This window comes from Artibeus jamaicensis, unplaced genomic scaffold (genome assembly GCF_021234435.1).
Source record: "Artibeus jamaicensis isolate MK-2021 breed Jamaican fruit bat unplaced genomic scaffold, CSHL_Jam_final scaffold_916, whole genome shotgun sequence".
In the NCBI taxonomy this organism is placed as follows: domain Eukaryota; kingdom Metazoa; phylum Chordata; class Mammalia; order Chiroptera; family Phyllostomidae; genus Artibeus; species Artibeus jamaicensis.
This window is the reverse complement of record NW_026522059.1, coordinates 18814982-18834579: the sequence shown is the minus strand read 5'-3', so window position 1 is coordinate 18834579 and position 19598 is coordinate 18814982. Positions and strand designations below refer to the sequence as shown.

Sequence of the window (19598 nt, the reverse complement as noted above, 5' to 3'; positions counted from 1 at the left end):
TTTGTTCATTAGCAGCCACAACATACAAGGATCCTGCAGACCAGGATCCACATCAGAAAAATAAATGAGCCAACATCAAACTATAAGGTTTTGCATAGCAAAGGACACCATCAACAAAATAAAATAAAACAACCTACCAAATTGATATTTGCCAATGACCTATCTGATGAGGTTAATATATGAAGTAAAAAAAAGAACCTCATATATTTACACCAAAAATAATCCAGTCAAAAAATGGGCTGAGGACCTGAATAGATATTTCTCCAAGAGGCCAACAGATATAAGAAAAGATGCTTAATATCAGAGAACTACAAATATAAATCACAATATCACCTCACACCTGTCAGAATGGCTATCATCAATAAATCAACAAATAAGTGTAGGCAAAGATATGGAAAAAAGGGAACCCTGGTGCAATATTAGTGGGAATGCAGATTGGTACAGCCAGCATGGGAAACAGTATGGAATTTTCTCAAAGAATTAAAAAATGAAACTGTCTTATGACCCAGCAATTTCACTTAAAGATATTTATTCAAATAAATCAAAATACTACTTCAGAGAGATATATGCATCCCTCTGTTCATTGCAGCATTCTATCTGATAGTCAAGGTATGGGAGCAACATAAATGTCCATTAACGGATGACTAGATAAAGAGGAGATGGTTCATACAAATAAGGCAATGTTACTGGCCATAAAAAGAATGAACTCTTACCATTTGCAACAACATGGATAGACCTAGAGGTCCTATGCTAAGTGAAGCAAGTCAGAGAGAGAAAGGTGACAAATAACATATGATTTTACTTATACGTGTGCTCTGAAAAAAATAGCAAACAAAACAGAGACTCATATGTATAGAGAACAAAATGATGGTTGCTAGTGGGAGCCGTTTCAGGTGCTGGGTGAAACAGGCAAGGGGATTAAGAAGAACAAATTGGTAGTTGCAGAATAGTTATGGGAATGTAAAGTACAGCATAAGGATTATAGTCAATAATATTGTACAGTAATAATTATGTATGGTGTCAGACTTGTCAAGGAGTATCACCTCATAAGCTATATAAATGTCTAACCACTATGCTTTACACTCAAAACTAATAAAATACTAAATTCAACCATAATAAAAAACAATGAAAGTTAAAAAATAAGTAATATTGTCCAATGATAATAAAAGTTCCATTTTGGAATGACTGCTTGAATTAGAAATGTTTAATTGCATTTCAATTTGCCTATTTTAATTGTAGAGTGATTTTAAATCAAACAATTAAAAGACATGATTCAATATGTAAATTTTATATTATATACAAAAAAAAAGAAATTTTAGAGCTGACTCTACCAAGCAATTTCAAAGTTTCAGAAATTGCAGGATATATTTTATTTTAGCCAACAGTTAATTATTTCCTTAAAGATTTCCTAATGATTATTATATATTAATATACATTTACTGCACATAGTAAATAAATTTATATATTAAATATATAAATAATTCTTATATAATAAAATGTAGTAGTTAAACGTTCAGAGCATTTTAATATTTATTTAAAATATATGATTGACAGATAATTATACATATATATTTTCTTAGATTCCCAAAGTTCTAAAATTATGGGATCAAAGATGTTTTTTCCAGACAAGTTCCTAGAAATTATTTAATGCTAAGAATAGGTAAATACTCCTGCTACTCACTGCCCATAGAAAAACAGAGGTTTCTATATTTATTAAAGTATATGTATTCTGCATGAAGTGGGCACCCTCAGTGTTTACAACCCAGTAAGGTCATGACACTTCCCAGAATTCCGATAAGTGGTTAATATTTCCTGCATCACCAGAACAAGGAAACAATAGTTCTTTCATTTCTCATTTATTTATACATGTCTATTGGAGATATTATTTTTTCATGAATTAAAAATTGCAGTTTAATATGTAAGAGGAGCCATTTCAGGTGTCGGGTAATATCTATTCTCTGTTCATTTTAACTTGCTGCTGTTTAATTTTAAATTTTAATTGATTGTATTAAAATCAATTTTATTACATTTTGTTTATTTAATCAAAATCACCTCCATTAAGCAGACTGTAGGTAAGAACCATCATTTACTCACTAAGAGCATGAGCATTTTTTTAATGTGAGGATTCATAGTTGTCATATACACCTCCACACTGTGGGAAGGATATATCAAGTTTAAAATTAAATATCATATTGAAATGTCATATCATATTGATATGACATTTAATTTTATGTTAAATATAATATAATGTGGTATGTTAAATATTTTAAAATTCCAATGATAGATTTTCTTGATGCTGAATTTGTCTTTGTGACTCTACCTAGCTAAGAGACTAAACTGCTTTTTCAAACAAGACCTGGTCCAAAGCTCTAAAAATGTGCCATTTGTTAATTAGTAGCTTGTCATTCTGTTTGCAGGATGCAATGCTCAGACAGTGCCTCAATTTTTAACAAAATACAAATGAAATAAAAGACATCTATCTGTTGAGTTAGCTAAACAGTGAAGAAGAAACAATAGGTGATTAGCTACATCATCCTCTCTCAAATGGGTTGCTCTGAAAGTACATTTCTGCCTACTCAGAGTGAACGCCCTCAGTGAACTTGCCCTTTCTTATCCCCTCCATCCTTCCTGCAGACTGCATAGTACCACGGCCTCCAGCTCAGGGTTGACCACTTTCTGACAACAGAGTAATGGAAGTGGTAGATGTGTGAGCAGAGCGTGTGCAACAGCGTTTAGAGTAAAGGCCTAAATCACATGACAAATGAAGAATTTAAAAAGATATATGTCAAATCCTCCTTACATTCAACCTTCTATGTTTTTTTTATTTTTTAATTTATTTAATTATTTTTCAAGTACAGTTTTCTGTACTTTTTACTTTTACGCCCACCCCAGCCCACCCCCCCAATGCTCCCCACCTCCCTCCCATTTCCACCCCCCTTAGTTGTTGTCCATGTGTCCTTTACACTAGTTCCTTCTATGTTTTTAAGCCTTATTTTCATGAGAGGCATCTCTATAATATACTTCTGAATTTCTATAATTTTAAAAATTACTGTGACCCATTTTTTTTTTTTTAAAAAAGGAAAATGAAGTAACTTTTACTAATGTGTTTATCCTTTCATGAATAAGACACTTTACCTTGACAGGCAGGCACAGGTGCATCCCACGCATGGTACCCATAGGAAGACTTTCTGCACACGGCACTGCTCTTTCCGACCAGCCGGAACCCTCGCTCGCAGGCCCAGCGGACCACGCTGTTCAGCTGTCCCCCCGTCTGACTGATGATGTATCCATGAGGCGGGGATTCTGGTGTACTACAGTAGAAAGCTTCCCAAAAGAAAAAAGTATCGCTGGGTAATGAACACATCCGCAATGCCTTCCAACCCAGAGTTATAAAAACCTCTAAGGGAATACCAGTACTGGGAAAAATAGTCCACCTATATGAATGCTATTTTATATGAACATTGTTTGTTTCTTCTGTCCTCTGGACAATCTATTGACGTAGCTCTTATGACACACAACTGTCTCTGAACTTTCTTTTTTTTATTTCTCATTGTCACCAAAGATGCCCTCTAAATTGAAATATATCTTATTTTTCTTAACACCAGAGAGGAACACAAGCCTTGCAAATATTTCAGTGACGTTGGGGTGTGAAGGCCACAGCCTCCGTGAGCGTATTTGAGAGCAGGTAGCTATGCTTCCTGACACCCGTGGCACCTTAGATCATGCAGTTAATTTTGGTTTACGTTTAACAATGATCCCCTATGTCCTGTCATCTTTTCTCCCAGCTTATTAAAGGGTTTTCATGCTATCAAGGGGGCTTACAAATGGTGACAAAAATGTCAATAAAATAAAACTTTTTTCATCTCCTGAAGTCTGAAATGCCACAAGATAATGTCAAGTGGCTTTTTCATGTATGTGTACTTTGAGACTGACTATTCAGCCTGGCAGGACCCATTTACCCTTTGAAACACCAATGTATGCATCTGAGAAAAATGAGACTTTAGGGGTAGATGGTAGGAAATAGATTGGACTTATAATATATGTGTTATAACTTGTCACTTTTAAAGGAAAAACATATATTTATTCAATATGTCCAGCTGTTTGGGGGTTAAAAGTTGTGCTCTCACTGTATTTATACCCAAATGTGCCATAAATATCAAATACATAGCATTTATTATACAACATGGTCAATCTAATGCTTATAATGGTTTGATTTGAATGGGTTCCCTTTAAGTTATTCTGGTCTTTAAAAATACAATTTAATGTGCTGAATTTTTAAAAAATATTTTATTTATTTATTTTTCAAGAGAGGGGAAGGGAAGGAGAAAGAGTGGAAGAGAAATATCAATGTATGGTGGCCTCTCATGCGTCCCCTGCTGGGAACTGGCCTGCAACCCAGGCATGTTCCTTGACTGGGAATCGAACCTTGATACTCTGGTTCGCAGGCCCGCGCTCAATCCACTGAGCTACGCCAGCCAGGGCTTAATGTGCTGAATTTTAAATGACATCTTTGGTCATGACTTTAATAAAAAGGCATTTACATTGTTCATATGATACAAACATAGATCCAGATATAAAATATCTTAGGGAAAAATGCATATATTATGACTAGATAATATATTTAGATTTTTTAAATCATTTCTCCTTGGCAAGCCCCAAAACATTTTTTAACTTTATAGAAATCTATTTAGTAATATGATGTTAGTGATAAGATGCTTCTAGTATGTAAAAGAAAATTGTCAATAAGTTAAAATCAAACTATCATTGTATGGTTTTAAAATCAAAGTAAATAGACAAAAATTGTTTTATTTGCATAGTTATGGAAATTGGTATATATGAGTGACATTTGAGAGTGTATTTTTAGAACTGGAATTCAAAACTTATCTAAGTATCTGCCTAGAATTGTATGTATCACGATTGTTTATAAAATATTTATTAGAGTAGTTTTCAGTTAACTGGATGAGCAGTGACCTGTATCTGGGGGTGATGTGATCTGAACATTGAGTGGAAACAGAGGACCTATGGGTTCTAAAGTCTTACATTATTGAGCACGTGGTACATGATATGAATTAGGATGGCAACCAAAAAAAAAAAAAAAAAAGGAAAGAAAGAAAGGTTACATCATGGAGCACCATTTATGTACGCTTAATAAGAAATCACTGACTCAGAATAGGTACACCTTATACACAAAAAGGCATTTACAAAGTTATTTCATGTTGAGATTCACTATTTTCAGCCCACTTCTTTCTAATATTATTAAATGAAAAACAGTAAAATATAGATTTATTTTTTGAAGAAGTTTTTAAGTGATATATTCATTTTCTTTCAATATATAATATATTGAGCAAGAAGCACGAAGTGGTGAATAATATGAAAACAAATTAAACAGACTGTATGTTTATCTTTTGTTTAAACTTATCATTTAAAGAAAGTCTTAAACAAATCAGATATACGATATACACAAATGAGAAACACTAACTTTTTGTGAACATTCAAGGAAAACAAACCTATTGAAGAAAAAAAGCATTAAAATATCAGATTTTAATTTATAATTAATTTAGATACAAATATCCTAAGTGTTTTTAATCTTTTCCAAAGACATATGGCCAAGTTGTAGAATCATTATCATTAGAATGAGGAAACTGAGACAGAGAAGATACATAAATTGCTCAAGACTCATCAGTGGAGGAATTGTGATTCAAATTCACATCTAATTCAATAGTGTTGGTATCTTCACTCTTTCATCACAGCCATACTGAGGACAGACATGAGATCTGTACTGAAGTTGTAAGTATCACATACCTATGTATCTTATCCGGAAGCCTTTCTTGTTATTGCCATGATCTGCTGACCACTGAAGAAATACTTCATGACTGTTGCTTGTTATATTGAAAGCAGATGAATAGTCTCCACTGAGGGAAATAAGCACTGGACTTTGAATATTTGGTCCTTCAAAAAGAAAAGAAAACAATTTAGTTACAACTGAATAATTATCTTGCAATTTATCTTTAGCATTTTATATCTTTAGAACCGTATTAAATATGGTTAAATTGTTCCACAAGTAATGTACCTCATCAACAACTTAAAAGATAATATAAAATATTTGCTTTATACATTTTAATTTCATAGCTAAAAAACCTACAATTTGTGAAATAATAACTAAGTTAGCTACAATTTTCATATGGTATATAAGCAAAATTGATGTTGATACTCTAAAAACATAAAATAATGTAAGCTGTTGTTTATACTGATGGTCTGCATGTATGATAAATAGTTGGGTCTGAATTTATGAATATCCAATAAACATAACCCATGGTTACCATCATACACCTGAAGAACATCAAATTCCTTTTCTGTCTGGAAGAATTCTACAAACATGCTGATATTATATCCCTTTTCTACTGAAATGCTCCAGGTACACATCTGAAGATTTGGGTAACTGTCAGGGTATCCAGGGCTCAGGATGACTCCGGTGGAATCGAGCCGTAATTCGTTAGCAGGGCAGAGCACTGTCACAGAAAAATATCATTATATAAGGTCAGTGTTTTAGGCTTATATGAAAACTGCATTTTAAATGCTGGATACTCTGCTTTCACATTCAATACTAGAAAAATTTAAAAGGATACCTTGAATGATGTGTTAGAAGAGGCAACTTGTTTTAAGCTTGCATTTCAAAAAATGGAGTAATGACCTAAAAATTTAAGGCATGGATTTTCTAGACAGTGAATAGATAAATCATTAAAATATGAGACCTTTAAAAGGCACAGTCTCCCAGATTCATCTGGATGAAATCCATATATTTAACCACCAAATGTTATCACTCATTATATTTCAATTATATCAAACTCTTTAGAATGTACCACATTTAGAATTGCTTTCCATATTTTAACTGTGAGATAGGAAATTAAAGAGGATCTAGGAAAAGAATAACAAAAATGATGCAGCATCATGTAGAAAAAGTAAAAACAAATACATGATGATAATAATCAAATAATTTAAAATAGACTAAAAACAATGCAGATTTCTTTTTAAATAATCCATTCTAATGACTATTTTAGCAAACTTGTGAAATAACTCAAACAAAAATGTAAAGTAAGCTTTTTAGCTTAAGTATCTGGTCAATTATTCAATATAGCAACTCAGCATGGACTCATTCTGAGGGATGATTTATTAACTTTTAGATAGCATCTGATGTTATTATAAGAGAACAATTTATTGTCTTTTCTTGTATTCTTCACAGCAGATAGAATAAAAAGAGGTGCAGTTACTAATCTGTAGGAAATTCTGATTAAAAAAATTAGATATTGTAACTAAAAGATTAGTGATTGTAAAATAACTAGGTTATCCAAATATTTTAATTTTTTAAAATTATTAAATTGAGATCCAAATATAAAATAAAAGTGTTGCACTCTGAGAGAGAGCTCAAAATGTAGTTTGAATATTGTGGTCAAGAAAAAATTCCTGGTATGTAACTGTTCATTCATACTTTCCTACACCAGCCCAAGTCATTTCCCACACATAAGCTCTATCTTCTCCATTCACCTGCCTGAATATGTAAGTTGATTCCTAAATAATTTACTGCAAATACAATGAGATAGTTGTATATAAAGAAGGAAATTGAATAAATGACATCTAAATATCAGGAATATATATGATAGATTTCAAAATATCCAACCAACATCGCAATGTTCCAAAATCATGACAAAGAAAGAGCAAGGCAAATTCTCATATTGGTACTGGCTTATACCTCCAAAGTGTTTTTCTTTTTGTTATTGCAAAAGGTCCTTATGAAGGTTCTTCCATCTTTTCGTAAGAACTCCAATGACAGGAAAATCAAATCTTAACTGCAACTTTTAGCATGTTTGATATAATAAACTGAGCTTTTGTTTTAGACTTATAATAACAGTAAAGACAATGTACAGGAGAGATTTTCATTCCTCAGAAAGAACCTCAATGAAAAAAATAATGCAAGAAAATTTAATTATATTTGAATTAACCAATATCTATAAATAGTTACTATGTGTGATACGATTCTGGATCCTAGAAGCTACACATATTAACAACACACGATTCTGGAATATCCAAAATGCTGCATGTTGTTCAAATCCATCCTTGTCTAGCCCTTCAGCATAGTGAATCTCTTGTAGTCCATACATTACTGTTCTCCGCTTCTGTGTCTTTACATTCGCCTCTGTCCCTTGAACCACACTTTTCCCATCTCTATTCTAGAGGAATAGAGTGAGACAGAGGAAGTCTCACTTGTAATTTGGAACAAGGAGGAGCAATGCCTCCATCAAGCTTTCCTTTCCCCGTGACAAGTATATACATGATGTGATTCTACAGCCCTCTGTCACAGCTCTTGTGCTATGTTTCCTTCCTAGTAGGGGCTATTTATAAGTTGTTTTTTTTTTTTTTTTCTTCAGATCCTCAAACTTGACAGGTGCTCAGTAAAGTTTAATGAATTCATGGTTAGACCAGAAACTACTTTCAAATTAAGGCAATCAACATTGAGCCTTTATTTAAAGTGATGTATCTTATTTTCCACTTTTCAGCAAAAATAATTTAAAGAAGTTGAACTGGCTTTGGATACATTAGAAAAATTAAAACTTGGAAAAATAAAAAATGTTTAAAGTCAAATATGAGAAATAATGGAATTAAAAAAGAATACCCTATATGAGTTGTATAACTTTTAACATTATCACTAGTTAAATATTAAGTATTTAAAATTATTCCTGGTATTGTGTTAAACATAAAACAAATATTTAGAAATAAATAATCATAATAATCGGTACCTTGACAAACTGGAGGTGCTCCATCCATCTGGAGTCGTTCTCCTAATCTGCATGTCAGAATTGCATTACCCACCAAAGTAAATCCTGGAAGACACTGGTACCTGATAATATCACCTATTAAAAAAAATGGAAAGGCAGAGGGGACTTCCGATAAGCAACAAGGTGAAAATTAACAGGTGTTTCTAAAGCAACAGAAAAACCTATTAATTTTGAATCAGTATTAAAGTTCTATTAATTCTAAGTAGGGCTGACATTCAAAATATTGAACCACTAGTACTTCGCAGGCACTGCTCAATCAGCACTGAAGCCAAGAGTAGATGACCAGTAAAACTGTGCTGTGTGTGCCAGTTGGAAAGAAATGATAGTAAAGAAATAATCTGGCTGGTCCAGGTAAGATATTCATTAAAAATGTGTGAAGTGATTAAAGTTACTCTTAGTTGCTGCTTTTATATTAAATTAGATTTACATTGTTGATGGATATTTCCTTACATTTATCAACCAAAATCAATAGGATAGTAATAAAAGTTTATTAAGGCAACATTATACAGTTAATATGGTTCAAAATCTCATACTGTTGCCTAATTGTACACCCTGGAAATACAGAATTCCTTTTCCTTGCCTCCTATTTAGTCCCCTTTTCTCTTTTCACTGCTGTCCATTCTTAAGAATTCTAAACACTTCCCATCAATGAGAGAAGATGGTCTAAGGCAGGCTGTAACTATTCTTTATTTTTGTTTATTTTTGAGCAATAGCTTTGTTAACAGTGTGGTTTCTTTGAAAGTAAGTTAAGAGACGTTACCTATTTCAAACTCATCATCTTCTGTCAAAATTTCAGCATTCGGTACGGGTGGTGGGGGTTGGCACACTCTTAGTTGATAGGCTAGGAAAACAGACAGTGCGTTTATTCCTTCTCTGAGCAGCTATATTTACTCAAAGTGCCTGGCACACAGTCATAATTGCAAATGAGTATCTGTGCTTACTCTATTCCAGGAAATATTATCCACAGTTTACTTCTATTAATTATATTAGTCCATATAAAATTGTATTTATTTTATTACTCAGTTTAGATAACTATTTCTATAATTATTCTGATTTCATAAGAGAAAAAACTATTAAAGTTAAAAATTTGGTCTACATCACATATGGTCTACATCACATTAGATCTACATCTCATATTGTAGAATTGGAATTCAATCAACCATTTCCTTGATTAAAGCTTTTTTTTACTATAACTCCTTTTTAAATTTTTAAAAATATATATCCTTTATTATATGTATTTCCATTACCATTTAGTCTCCTTAGACCCCCTCCCTCCAGGAATCACCTTTAAAAAATATACTCTTGCTCATTCAAGAAACATATTAAACTATTTTTATATTTATATATTTATATATGTTAAATATATCTGTGTTTTATATGCTTAATTTTATCACTTAAACATAGAAGTTATTTATACACCTCGGTGCTCATATGTGATACAGTAAGACTTAAAAGACACAGTGACTCATCCGTGATCACGCAGCTGCACAGAGCCCTCCCTCATATATCCCCAAGCTTCAAAGCCCATCCCTTTGGTGTTCTCCCTATCACTACAGTATGATTAGAGCATTGAGGTACACCAATTAGACCAGTTAATGAAGACTCCTGTAAAAGCAGACGAATGAGATGAATCTTGAAAGATGAGTAAGACCCTGACTGGTGTGACTCAGTGAGTTGGGCATCCTCCTGCAAACTGAAAGGTGGCAGGTTCAATTCTCAGTCAGGGCACTTCCCTGGGGGGCAGGCCAGATCCCCCTGGCGGGAGGGGGTGGTGTGGAAAAGGCAACCGATTGCTGTTTCTCTCACACATGGATGCAGCGATGTTTCTCTCTGCCTCTTTCTCCCTCCCTTTCCCACTCTCTAAAAATAAATAAATAAAATATTTTAAAAAATGAATAGTATATCTCCAGTTCTGAAGGGTAATCATGAACATAAGATCATTTCAGATGTAGGAGAAAACAAGCAAAAATTTGAGTACCAATTCATTATCAGATAACAACAAAAAACATTTATAAGAGGTTAAGAGCAATAAACTTCCAGGTTACTAAGGACAATGAAAGAGAAAACAGTTTCAAAATGCAAATGAAGAGGGATAAATCAAGGGAGATTTGTTTCAATATCCTGCTGTAAACGGTTGTCTGTCTCTTTACACATCTTCCTTTCAGTACCTTAACCTGTTTATACAAACCCTTGCTGTGCAGGCATGTTCATTTGCAAGTAAAATTCTGCTCTACACAGACTGAGGAGTTACCACTAGAAAAGCGAACTGCTGGAAACAAGCTCAGGTCAGAGAAGCATAACCTAGATTTTTCTTTCTTAATTGTTGTTCATATACAGTTGTCTCCATTTTCACAGTTGGGAATAACATTAGGAATTTTGAAAATCATGTTCCTGAACTTAGACCTTAAAAGGCATACGATTATCAAGGTAAAGGGTAGTTGTAAGGAATACTAAAGAGTTAAGAGACAGGGGGTAGATATGGAGAGACTTAACATGGAGAAATTCTTACCAAACTATACTTTTGAGAAGATCACTTTATCTGATTTTAACACAGAGTAGAAGTAAACTCAGAAGTTAGAGAAGTGTAGAGATGCCTGAATGTATATTAGTTTACTTTTGTTTGACCTATGAAATTAGTTTTAATCTTCATGCTAATCGTGTTATTCTCATTTAAAAAGAAGCACATTTTTATCATTGACTGTTGCAGCATCAGAACACTCTTAGAAGGACTCAGGTGACTCAGCTGCAGAGTTTATAGGACTAGAGTTTGTAAATTACTATTAATGAGGAATATGATGTGCAGCAATATGTCATTTTCCCAAGGCAGCCTGGGTGCTATGGGCTACATTCTGTCTTATTCTCTGCCCTTTCCCATCACCGACACTTTCATAAACTGTCTCCAGAGCCCAGGAACCGCTGTGGGGTCACAGAGGGGTCACAATGTCCTTCCCTCCCACCTCTGTGTCAGTCAGACCAATTCTACTTTCACCAGTTCTATAGCTTTAGATTCTGAATAAACTTTCCTTTGAACAAATCTTCTGCAGTCTTCACCTAAGTGATCTCTTTGATTTCTTCACTTCAAGTGTGACTTTCTGCTGCAAACCCCAAGTTTACATCACCAAAATAAGATGGCTGCCTACCTCCCCTGGTCCCTTAGTGTTACTTTCTAATCATAGGATACTTTTATGGCTCATGTAATACTGCCTTGTTTCAAAATCTATTATTGTTCATCTGTTGGCTTCCTTGTTCATTGTTTTTCTCTCGACTTGAAGTAACATGAGGGAGGTGACTTTTTCACAATTAAGTGAAGAAGATAATGGGGGAAAAGCCTTCTTTGTGTCTTTTTTTTGTTAGACTTTGGAAGGCAAAGAACTACAAAAAGTTAAATCATAAACAGCTCCCAGCAATTCTATTTTTTAATCTTTGTCAATTTCTACTAGTTTGTTTATGAAGAGGTCTAAAATGTCCCCAGTGTTCCTTTTCTTCTTATTGCCAGCATCCTGGTGTGAACCCTTGTCATTTCATACCTATTGTACTGATTTGAACACTGTGCCCTAAAATGTATACCTTTCTGGAAACCTCAGAATCTTATTGGGAAGTAGGCTTGTTTCAGATATAATCAGCTCAGTGGGGGTCGGACTGAATTAAGGTGAGCCCTTACAACCACTAGGAATGGCCATGATAAAAGGAGAGGCGGTGGAGACAGACACACAGGGAAGACGTGGTGAAGGGGACCAAGAGTGGAGTGATTTGTCTGCAAGCTAAGGAATGCCAGTGTTGCCTGGCTACCTACAGCCTTCAGAAAGAGCACAGTCCTCTGGAAACTTCTTCGTACGTCTACTTCTGTGTCTCACACTTCTAGGCCCCAGACCTCGGAGAGAAACACTTACTGTTTTCTTAGGCTACCCAGCTGTGGTGCTTTGTTACAGTTGTTATCTGGCTTCTGTGTCTTTCTGGCACAACCCTTCCTATGGACGAGTGAAGTGGTGCAAGGGAATTCAGACAGTATTTACACAAAACCCACTGTCTGCAAAGGAACTGGCAAATGCGAGGCCTGCAAAGACAAAGGTCAGGGGGCTAGGGGCTGGGGTGAGAGAGAACCCTGGGGGAGTCTATGGGCTGGGCTCAGGATTGGTGTATTTGAATTTGAGGCCAGTGGGAAACATGTGAAGAATTTGAAGTCTGGGAGTAACATATCAGATTTCTCCTTTTGAAAATTAAATCTGGCTGTAGTAGGAACAAATATACACCGCTGGAAGGAGACTGCAAATGTGTTCACTCAGACTCTATATGGCAGCAGGTGTTCAGTAAACACTGTTGACTGAGTCTTAAAAAAGCTCACATGTGTCCCCAAATGACTTGATGTTAAATTAAAAGTCTTGACTATGACCCCCAAGAACATTAAATTAAAAGTCTTGATTATGGAACCCAAGGGTCTCTAACTTTGTTTAATAATCTTTAGCCTATTATTTTTAGCTGAAAAAAAAGAAAACAAAGAAAAACAGGTAGTTCCTCTCTGCTTAAAACTGAAATATTCTGATTATGTCACCCAACTACAATGGCGTTCTCTCCTCTTAAAAAGATGTTAAAGCCACATCTCTTCACTTTGTCTTTTAAAAACCTTTGAAAAATCAAACCTGTCTACAACCTAACCCTGACCATGGTCTCTCCTAGTCTCTAATCAGCATAGCTCTCCAATAGTTGCCAGTGGCTAAAACTCCATGTTCTATATAAGTTTTTAAATTTATTTTGCTTTCTTTTTTAATGTTTTTATTGTTGTTCAAGTCCAGTTGTTTCCATTTCCCCTCTATTTTGCTTTCTTTGAAACCTATCTTACTTTCTCATTTTAAATTTTATTCTTGGATGACTAAAATAGAGACATTGTCACTAACCATGCTACCTAGAGTTAACTTCTGACAGTTACTATGTTTCACTTGTCTTTGTTCCCACTCTGCCCATTTTCACGATCTGAAAGAATGATCTGTTTACTGCCTATGTTCTCGCACTAGAATGGAAGCTGTGTGGGAGCAGGTGCTCTCGCTTATGTCATTAACCTCTAACTCCTAGGGACATAATATAGTAGCTAACATAGCAATGCTCAATAAATATCTGCCGAGGGACTGAATTCTAGAGAAATGAAAAACCACATGGTGAATGAGTAAATTACATAAATGTACTTTCTTATGATCTTGAGCATAAATCCAGTCTAGACTCTCTGGGTTTAAATGGCATTTCTAAGGCTGACAAATGGGGAAATTTGGGGCAAGTTGCCACTCTTCTGCCTCATTTTTCCTCATTTGTAAAACAGTAATGACAACAGTAATAATTTTATGCCACCTCAAAGGATGGCTATAAAGATCAAAATGTTTATATATGCAAAGCACATGGAATAGTACCTGGCACATTGAAGCACTGTGAATGAGTAAGCCCTTATCATGTGAAATTGTGGCATTCCATTACTTCCAGAAAATTGGCGTTGAGAGATAAATAAAAACATTTGGTAAAATATTAATACTTTCTGTTTTTCCCAAGTTTTACTTTTATTCACGAAAGACATTATGATCTGGCAGTTAATGAAATAATTGCAAGCAAAGGTTGGGCGAATAATCCTTGTTGGCAGGATCAGCCTATAATCAGACAGCGGTCTGAGGAGTGATGCCTCAGACATGTCTCACTGAAGGCAACAGTGGGGAATTAAGCACTGTGGGTCCACTTCTCTTTCTGAGATGCTTCTGTCAAGCCAACTGCCACCCCTGGGAAATATATAGCTCCCATCTTGTGTTGGTTACTAATAGTTTTGTGTACAAAACAGTCTAAGCTCCTGTTTACTCTGGAAGCTTGCTACTTGTGTTTCAATCTCTGTTCTGCTAGCTCTATGGCCTTAGGCAAATTGCTAAGACTTGGTGATTCAATTTTCTCATCTGCAAAATAAACACAAAACTAAGATTGAGTTAATAGATTGTAAAGTGCTCAGAACTGTGCCTGACAGATACTTCAAAGGGAAGTACAAGCCCTGTGTGTTGAAGGTTCACCTGAGCCTGGCTGCTGTGATGACAGCTGTGTCCCCAACGCACAGACCTCAATCCCACGTGACCCCACACACAGCCCGGAAGCCATTCTGAGGTCTAGTATGCATGCAACTTCCCAGAACACATCAAACAAGTCATTTTGTTTCTACTCTGATTTAAATTGGCTATTCTTTGGAAATGCTGAAACTATTTTATGTTGATGCACAATACATTATACTGTGATATAAAATCCTTGAGTTCAGCAATGTATTTGAGAGTCCTGTATAATATATGCTGTATGTGTCTGTGGTCTCAAAATTTCTAACACAATGCCCTGGGAATCATGTTCAATACATATTGCCTGATAACTAATTGAATCAAAACATTATCTCATCCTATATAATGTATATACTTTGGTTACTTTGGAAGAAAATAAATAGGTTTAGGATGAATACACTCAACACTGTATAAGTTAGAATCATAGGGTTTTTTATCTGAAAGTCAACTAGTAAACTGCCTACCCTAATTGCTTTATTTTGCTGCATCAGAGGAGGAGGAGACCTAACAAAGTAGAGTGAGCCAGACAAGGCCACACACCCAGTTACGGGCAGAAGTAAAAAGTTTAAATGAAATTAGTGTTTGGTATGAAGCTAAAATAGGTTTATCATTACATTTCTCGAGTAGCAACTTGAGCATCAACTTCAACAATGCTCTTCAGAGAGAACATGTTTGTAATGAACAGGTTTTGAAAGAGCTACCTGCAAACTACACTTGCCACAACATTAAACCAGCAAATGGTATTATTTTATATTTTTAAAAAGCTACCAGCACTTTGCACACTAGGTTCAGCAATGTATTCTTTCAAATACAGAAACACATTCCAACTAAGGAATGCATGTATTGTCTATTACATAATGTGTAATTAAAATATTTCCAAAATCCAGCATAAATAAATAGTGTCATCTAAATTTTAAATAGTATTAGCATATATTTTAGTTCATGCTTTTCATGGGTTATTCTATTTAGAAACAGCCTCAGAATCATGACCATTAATGAAAAGGCTGCGTAATGCAGATATTTATGCATTTAAAATACTCATTTGATCTAAATCTGTGTTATCTTTAGAAGAACCATTTATCCGACATGTCATTCAGCTTTAAAACACCATTTATAATTTAGTAACTACATGAGAGCATATTCTACGTGTCGGCATCTTTTGAGGATGACTATTATTTGAATTGTGCCTTGTTTTGGTTCAAGTGTATGTAGCTGCCTGGTTCCTGGCAAACACATTTACTTCTTGAAAATACTTTAGGCTTTGATTCTGGAGATATTTTTTGGTTACATTTAATTTTCTATCTCCTTTGTAATGAAACATCCAACCCAATTCCAGAAAAGAAGCTGTATTTATCTACTTTACTTCAATGGAGCTATTCAAAGCTCTTCAAAAAAGTCAAAACAGAACACTGGGCAAATTGCCATTCTTTCTCTAACCCAAAAAGGCACATGTACACAGCCTTTCTGACAAGTAAGAACACAGTATTTCTTACAGAGGAAAAATATATAATATTCTTTGTTCCACTGTAAACTCTATGATCTCTGTAAACACTGGCATACTTCAGTGGTGACCCAGATTAATTCAAATAAAATAATCTGATGATTTGGGAAAAAAATGTAAGAGAAAAGCATGTTGATAATTACATAATCAGTTATGTAATTCAGGCAATGTTAATATAAACATTATATAAAATAAATTTAAGCAGCTCCACATGAAAGTGGACTTAGGAATGTTTATATACATCCTCTACTAGTTCTAATTAAGAGAAATAATAGTAAATAATATTATTCCGTTTTGGAAAAAATCTGGTAGTGAGTTGTTATGAACCACATAGATAAGTTTTGGCAGTGGTTAAATTACTTAACCACTTATCAAATGATATCGATATTACTTACCAATATAATTTTTGTGCCACTAATATTTTATAATTGGCTTATTTCCCTGCCTACAAAAAGAACCTTAGAAATTAAAAGAAATGTTCATCCCTAAATTTAGAAATGATAAAGAAAAGTCTCTAACATGAGAAATGAATCGGCAAGAGTTACCCCATTCCCGGTATTTCCCTAGAGATGGGACGATGGAAGTATAGTAAGCAAAGCTATTGAGAAATCTGAATTATCCATAAGAAAATTCCAACATCTGTTGCATGAATTGACTTCTCCATAATCACATAGCTGATTGACAGTACCCTGCCTTTGTGCTCAGCCCATTAGAACCTGAAAGTAATGTGCCAATAGTCACCTGGCATATCAGGAGGTAAGAGCAGATAACACTGATATTTTTTCTTTTTCAGTCTCTATTTTCTTCTTCCTGTTCACTACCATAGTTGAAGTGCTTTGGGCTATGAGAGGACAAGCTATAGCTATCTTTATTCCTTTAAACTATTCTGCATATTAAAGAAGAGAAAAGAAAAGGGAAAAAAAGAAAGAAAGAAAAGAAAGAAAAAAGAAAAGAAAATATCAAAATGTTTATACAGCTCCTGTGTACTGTCAGCTGGGAGCTGGCCTGGCTTTAAATGATAGACCATAAAAAGCTTCACTAACAATTCATATCAGACATTTGACCTTGTTGGAAAAACACAAACCAAGACCTTTCCATAACCATGTCTGAGCACAGAAAGAAAAAAACAAACAAATACCAAAACACCCCCTCTACAAAAAAAAAAACAAAAAAAACCAAGAACACAGTACAAACAACCAAACTGACCAAGATTCTTCCATCTCAGCTACTATGAGTGAATGCTGCTTCCTTGTATATTGATTATTGGTTAGGAATGTTCCACTCCTCTCACCTTCTAGAAAAAATGTATTACAACACCCAATTGTAGAACTGCTCCAACCTTCTGATAGCACCCAATCCAGAGGAAAGCATGTGTCCTTAAAATTTTCCAGAATCATTGAACAGTGCCCAAATTCTATTACTAGCCCCTCCAACACCTTCTTACTGATATGCCACAGGGTCCCTCAAGGTGTGCTGTCTCACTCATTGTAATGAGCCAATACACCCATCTTTACTTAACTGAGGGCATATTCCCTATGGACTTTGGCTGGAAGGGGCTGACAGTAAGATATTGTAGAAAATAAATATCATAGCTTGTCAGTAGGTGTGCACATACAGCAAAATGTCAGAATATAGTAAGCAATTCTGACATGTCTTTTAGTTACTTAAGTAATCACTAAGTAGTCTTTAAGTAATAATAAATGGCATTAACTCATAGTAGCTTCACAAGTTTGGTATTTAGCTTCAATATATGTATTTATATATAATTGTATGACATCTATACCTCTATGTTCTCTAGACATCAAGCAATGAAACACCTTATGAGTTCAATGCATTATCTACTGAAATATGAAAGGAGGTCAGGCCTTCAGGTTGTGTGAGGCGAAGGGGTCACACAGTCCAGAGCAGTGCTGATTTATGTTTTATGTAAAATGTGTCTTTATAGCTGCAGCAGTCTCTTTTAGGATGGGACTTTCTGGAATTAAATATACTTGTCCCCAAATACAGCATTTATTGTAAATTCCACATAATCTTAAAGGATGACCTAAAAGATGGTGCCACTCTTTTAAATGCAGTTTTTAAAGTAATCTGAACGTCAATATATAATCAACTCATCTTTTTTATAGAAGATGTACCAATGATAGAAAACAATAAACAATATGTTATTAAATCATATTATGATTACTAAAAATAATCTTCTTATTGTAAATTGAAGTACCCTAATACTGTGATATTAAAAAAAGAAGAGGTGACGTAGATAATGGATTTAACCATTAAAGTGATACCTTCTGTTTTAAATTAATAAATATGTATTCTGGCTATACTATCGCCTCTGGTTGTTTTGACTGGCATAAGTCAGATCCTCACTAAAACTTTTTTTTTCCCTCCTCAGTGACCATAGCACATTCTGGGAACTATAAAGAAAAACATACTAAGTTGCGATAAACCTACAAACATATTGTAGTTGGCTTGTAGGTCATGAGGGAGAAGCACTAAGAAGTCTGAAGGTCCAAGTTGTCATTAGAAAGGGTATTTTCTAGAAAATAAGATGACCAAACATGTTGCTAAAAATGAAAGTGATTTCTACTTATTTTCAATTAGGTTTATATACTATTAAATATGACCTGGGCATGGGACAGTACCAGTTTAGGGCATTGACTGGCACTTATGTTATTGCTGCGGCTGTTGTTGCTATTTAAAAAGAGGTCATTCTTTGAAGTAAGACCTATTTTGAATTCCAGGCAGCCCTTCTATTTATTAGTTCTCTGGCTTTAGGTAGGTTATAATTTTTTATTCAGGTCTTTCATTATTAAAATGGGAATAATAATGCTTACCTTGCAGAGTTATAACAAAAACTAGCAATAATGCATGGAAAGTACCCAGTGTCATGCCAGGCACATTAAGTTTTCTGTAAATGGCAACTATTGCTATTATAGTGACTATTATACAGAGTCAGTGTCTGCAGAAACATGTGGTTAAATAGGTTTTGTGCAGTTTACCTCCAAAGAGTCATTGTTTAGGACTCAATAGTGTTATTGTTTATTATGAGCCAACTCCATCCTGACTCCATGGCAGATATCAGGAAAATTCAACAATACAGAGAGACAAAAACATTTCCCCAGATGAAGGAAAAGCGTGATAGCTGAGATAAAGCACCTACACATTTATGCCTGTCCTATTTTTTTCATTTCACAGAAATTG

General features: G+C 34.5%; 1 protein-coding gene across 3 annotated transcripts in view; it reads right to left on the bottom strand.

Moving 5' to 3' along the window:
- CSMD3 (CUB and Sushi multiple domains 3) overlaps positions 1 to 19598 on the bottom strand; it is a 921636-nt gene that overhangs the window by 79844 nt on the left and 822194 nt on the right. For all 3 annotated transcript variants that reach the window (XM_053661036.1, XM_053661038.1, XM_053661039.1), the window contains 5 exons: positions 9592 to 9672; positions 8793 to 8906; positions 6321 to 6509; positions 5803 to 5949; positions 3136 to 3324 (listed from right to left, as the gene is read on the bottom strand). In XM_053661036.1, the coding sequence (XP_053517011.1) occupies positions 3136 to 3324; positions 5803 to 5949; positions 6321 to 6509; positions 8793 to 8906; positions 9592 to 9672 (720 nt within the window). The remainder of the gene's footprint in view (positions 1 to 3135; positions 3325 to 5802; positions 5950 to 6320; positions 6510 to 8792; positions 8907 to 9591; positions 9673 to 19598) is intronic.